The sequence below is a fragment of the Clytia hemisphaerica genome, unplaced genomic scaffold (genome assembly GCF_902728285.1).
Source record: "Clytia hemisphaerica strain Z4C2 unplaced genomic scaffold, Clytia hemisphaerica genome assembly, whole genome shotgun sequence".
Classification (NCBI taxonomy): Eukaryota; Metazoa; Cnidaria; class Hydrozoa; order Leptothecata; family Clytiidae; genus Clytia; species Clytia hemisphaerica.
The window spans coordinates 1626244-1631486 of NW_027103247.1; the positions used below are offsets into that span (position 1 = coordinate 1626244).

At 35.9% G+C, this 5243-nt stretch overlaps 1 protein-coding gene across 1 annotated transcript; it reads left to right on the forward strand.

Moving 5' to 3' along the window:
• Positions 1-3552: 3552 nt before the first annotated feature.
• Positions 3553-5153, forward strand: LOC136823943 (F-box/LRR-repeat protein 20-like). The gene is made up of 2 exons (XM_067080131.1): positions 3553-4488; positions 4764-5153. Exons 1-2 carry the CDS (start codon positions 3563-3565, stop codon positions 5062-5064), a joined length of 1227 nt encoding a protein of 408 aa, XP_066936232.1. The 5' UTR covers positions 3553-3562; the 3' UTR covers positions 5065-5153.
• The last annotated feature ends 90 nt before the right edge of the window (positions 5154-5243 follow it).

Genomic DNA, 5243 nt, shown 5'->3' on the forward strand with positions numbered 1-5243 from the left:
CTCAAAATCTTGAAAAAAGTCGTTTTTGACTGAAACGAAAAAGCTATTACTTTTGAAACATCAATTTAGAATTTTTTTTTGCGGACAATTTCAAAAAAACTCGATAGAAAAAGGTTTATTACCCATTTTAGTGAGGTGCTCGCTATTGGCGGAGGTGTTTACCCTGTTTGTTCCAAATTCTATTAAAATTTTCCACCCAATACGTCACTGAAACAATAGAAAAAGTGACGTATTGGGTGGAACAAAAACAGAAAAGTTGCATAATTTCGTGAAGTCATTGAAGTGGTGCATATCATGAATTTGTTTAGTCGCTTTTGTCTATGAAAAATAAATTTAATCTCTATTTTGCACATATTGGCGCGCTTTCGGAAGTATGATTAACGTAAGAATACGATATCTTGAAAAATCTACTTGGAATTATGACACAAAGCTTTTTCCTATCCGGTAGAAGTTAAAATCTAATAAGGTAAATCTAATATTGAGCATATAGAAGTTTAAACCGCAAATCTAAAACGGCGACATATTGTTAGCGTAATATTTTTGAAAATTTGGTCAAATTTGTGAACAAAAGAAAAGTAAAAGTATCTGAATAAGGGTACGATATAATCGATATATGGAAGATAAAAGAGATTTGGAAGATTGCGCAATCTGAACAAAAAAAAACATATTATTTCGGACGTGAATAAAAAATTTATCAACACTTTCATATTCAGTTTTGGAAGAAAAACCAAGTTTTTGATTGAGTGGAAATTATCCTCTAATCAAGAAGAAAGCGATTTTTTTACTTTTAGGATTTTGTATTCATCTTCTCTGTGAGTCTTTTGACCGACAGGTAATTGGAAAGATGAATAGAAAAATTCTTTACCTACTGAGAAAGCTACACAAGCTTATATATAATAGATAAAAAGGTTGACACTGTTAGAATTTGATACTCTTCAACGTGTTAATCCTTCTCACACTTGAAAAGTAGGGATGTGGTAAAAACCTTCAAATTTCAAGAAGGGTTTTTTCTCAATACCAGTTTATTACCTGGGTGTGTTTTCAGTTTTCAAAATATAAAAAGGGGTAGTATGTTTGAAGGATTTTCGAAATAAGAGAGGCTAGAATAGTTTTATTTTACGTGAATATTGTGGAAATTTGACGTTATAGGCCCGACGTAAGGTTAAGGACAAAGGTAGGTAAAAAGTGAAAAATACCATTAGCGATCACCTTGTTTAATTTTCCTTTTTATTGATAGTAATACAAAAATCAATGTTGCGTCAACAAGTTATTATTCTGGTCACAATCGCCTGTCCGCTCATCATCAGCGCACACTTTACACTCGGAAAAAGGGAGCTCAACAACAGGTTTTCATTATCTCCGTCATCTATTCACATGAGAGAAGCAAAGTTATACCAAAGGATACAATATATTGTGGAAGATATGATACATCCAAACGAAGCAAAAAGACAAGAAGAAGCAAGAGCAAGCAAACGAAGAAGACAATTATCTCGTTTGTTAATTCAACGGCTGAAAAAGAAGAAAACCATATGAAAATGACAATTGAATAAATTCGTAAAAGAAATACACCACCGATTGAGTCCCTTTTTGAAAAGCTTTATACAATTTTTTTGTCATTTTTATCGGTATTTTTGGTAGGTTTTAAATAAAGTTGGCGCCTAAAATGAGGAAATAAGGAAAAAAGTCTAAAATTTAATGAACTATTTTGAGCATCTGAAAATTAAGACCTAGTTCAGCAAGAAGGCTTCGCCAATCTGTGTAGTGAAAATAATACCCTGCATTGCGGGTTTTTTTTCTTTCGTATATCACGATCATTGTGAATCTTGAGTACTATTAATTCTCTAAACTTTGTTTTATAAACTTGTATTGAAAGACGAAAACTAAAAAAAAATGTACAATGTTATGATATAATCCCCAAAATCCATAATTTGGACTCAACCATAGAAAGAACAACCCCTCCCTGTTTTACAGGATTTTCTAAATGACCTCAGCCCAACTCTCCCTTACAAAGGATCACTTACCAAAATAGTTTCTCCACTTGAAAAAATTGCCATGTTATTCTTTTGGAAATCAAGACACTTCCAGAAAAAACAATCTTTTAATTAACACCATCGGATATTGAAACTTTAGAACCGAGTTTAGAACAACTTTGAAAACCCCTTACAATCACCCTAAAAGCATAAAGCAGCATTGTTTAAAAGTATGAATTTTTGAGAACAATGAATATTATGTTGCAAAAACCAGCACTCTTGAAAAAGATGGTCCCGAGAAGACAAAATTTGTCCTAAAAAAAAACCAAAATCGGGTGTAATTTTTTTGTTGTCAATTCTACACCCTATTAGTAGCATAATATAAAAATTTCGCCCTGATCTAAGGGGTGCGCCCTACGAAAACCATTTTTAAGGCCTTTTTTGAATCTCGGATACTGGTCTAGTGGTCTCTGTGTCTAAATGTCCCTAACAATTTAGTACATGGGTAAAGTTCGAATAATAGAAGTACGAATTAGAGAAGGTCTACTGAAAAATCTTCAATACACTCGAAAATGGGAATTTATCGAAAGAACGAAATGTCAGAATATACCATTTGATTGTTCCTCTATACTTGATAGAAAGCAGGATTAGGAGAGAGCGTCGAATTATAGAGAACGAGGTAAAACAAAGTCCAATAGATCTGTATCAGGGCTAAAACTTGTGGTCACGAAAGTCAAAACAGAAGAACTAAGACCTGAAAACACATAAGAACATAATGTTGAATATTACGTCACAGTAAACCTAAACTTTTGAAAACGTGGTTCGACTTATATACCTTATACTTAAGTTTATCAAAGATACCCAATTAGCAGTTCACAAAGTCGTAGTGGTAAAGCTGGATAACTAACTTAATTGCTCCCTCTATTCAGCCCTGCTTTCGAAAGACCGATGACCTTCGCATAACACTACAGGGTTGACCGACCTCAAAGCAAGCTATTACAAATAATAGTCTTCACTTCACTTTCATGAGATGTCAAATGTTTAATTCACACGTTCAGAACGACTTTCTTGCCGAAGACCCATAATTGACCTACTAATTGCAGAAGTGCTGAGTGGTACTCATTTACTGATCGAAATTTAAAAGAGAGTTAAGTTGGCTCTGGTCATGCACTGTATTTGCAATATGGAGGGTTAGATGACACAAAACCTCCAGGATACGAACATGTGCCGCACGCTTGGTAAAACAGTAGCGTTTATGTATTTGCACTTTTGAGGACGGTTAAGTAAATGAAACGATTTAGAACAGGCTGTAGTTTCGACCCGTAAAATCGAGGACGGTAAAAGAGCTGATTACCGTCGTCCTCAGTCAGTCAGGATGCAGACAAATCAGAACCTTACCGTCTTTGTCGCAGAAAAACATAGCTACGTAAACTCGGTAGTGATTAGACAACATTTCTCCAACCTGAGAACCGTGCATGCATGGAACTCATTCAAAAAACACTATTTTTGACGTCAATCAGAGACTGTTGCATTGCCATTTACTCTTGAACTGTCAAACATTCACAAAATAGTATATCGAAAGCCGAACAAAGATGGACGGACTGGTGGACTGTATTCTCATAAAAATACTTCAATGGCTTGACGTCCGACACTTGTGCATATGCGGCCAAGTTTGTCACGACTGGAGGCGAGTAGCGTATGATAGTGAACTATGGGCAGATATTAATTTGTGTCCATTTCGATGGAAACTGGACGAACAAGCAATTGTACGATTAATACACACTCGATTTCAACCACTGATGAGGAAATTGAATCTGACAAGTTTTTCATTGACACCCAAAATGTTCACCGAACTTCAAGTAAGATGTCCAAACCTGCAAAGTTTGATCTTAGAGAACGTAAACTTCATCGGGTTTTCAGAAAGCTACAAAGATTCTTATAATTTCCCTGAAAGGTTGTTCCACTTGGACATTCGGTACTCATCAGGGGATCCAATAGCATATGAAATCATCACAGAAAACTTAACAACATTACACAGCATTGGTATCACCAACTCTCTTCTATCCAGCGTCAACAACATCAAAATCATTCGAAACCTTCGCAATATTCGAATACTAGATTTCAGCCATTGCAATTCACTGAATGACGCAACGTTGGTTCTTCTCGGTACTTTTTGCACCAAACTAACCTCTCTTTCATTAAATCACTGCAACAACGTTCGAGGAAACGATTTATCATTCATCATCGAGCACTGCCCCTTGTTAAAAGCTCTCTGCTTCAACGGCACTTCGCTAGATGATACAAGCTTATTGAGATGCAACTGGGGGAATATTGCTTTAGAAGAGCTCGACATATCATGGTGTAGGAACATAACAGAACGAGGCCTCATACAAGTGTTACCGTGTTTGAAGAATCTTGAATATTTGAGATTGTGTTCGTGCGGCTTTGGTCATGCAATCACGGATAATGTTTTACAAGTCCTAACTGGACACCAGAAACTACAATTTGTAGATGTAAGGTAAGCGAACAGAACGGAATATTTCATACATTTCAGTAATAATTTTCCGTAAAAATTGCCGTAGTGGGCACTTGGCTTTCGACTTTTTATTTTTATCTGTTTTGAGGTCCGATTCTAGCTTCGGTGAAAGGAAATGCACCATCCTCACAAGTGTACAAATTTTCAACCAAATCCAACCATCTTTTGAATCAAGCTACCCCGGATAAGCAATACGGTTTTCTATAACAACTATAGAATGCAATCTAAAGAGTAAAGCTTCTTTTTTTCATTCATAGTTACAGTCGTGAAATAACTGACGAAGGAGTTTCCAAAGCAATTTCAACGCTACCGTCATTAAAGCAGATTCGAATCAATTCTTGTCGCAAACTCAGCCCTAGACTCTTTAACATGATCACAGCAAACGACAAAGTACTTGTTATACCTTCTTTTGTGAATACTGGAGATGATAGTTTCCAGGCTGGTGGAAATAGCCTATTTGCTGCAAGTAGACTGATGGTTTCCATAACTCAGCCGTGTTCTGAGCTGAGGAAATACACATTGGACAACATGCTTCAAAAACCGCTGAGAGATCGCTGAGAGTCATGACATGATAGCAATTTCGAAATTGTGTACAATGTAACGCGACTATGAATTCCAATTACTACGTCTCAAACGAGATTCCTAAGCAAACTCAAGTTAAGCTGAACTGAAATTGTGAAGTTAGGGTCATATTACGTATAAAGATGAGATTGGTTGTCAAAATGAACAAGAAAATG

Excerpts from the sequence above, each read along its gene's own strand:
- LOC136823943 (XM_067080131.1), top strand. The coding sequence starts at position 3,563 with ATGGACGGACTGGTGGACTGTATTCTCATAAAAATACTTCAATGGCTT. Across the intron at positions 4,489-4,763 it reads CTACAATTTGTAGATGTAAG|TTACAGTCGTGAAATAACTG; the intron begins GTAAGCGAACAG and ends TTTCATTCATAG.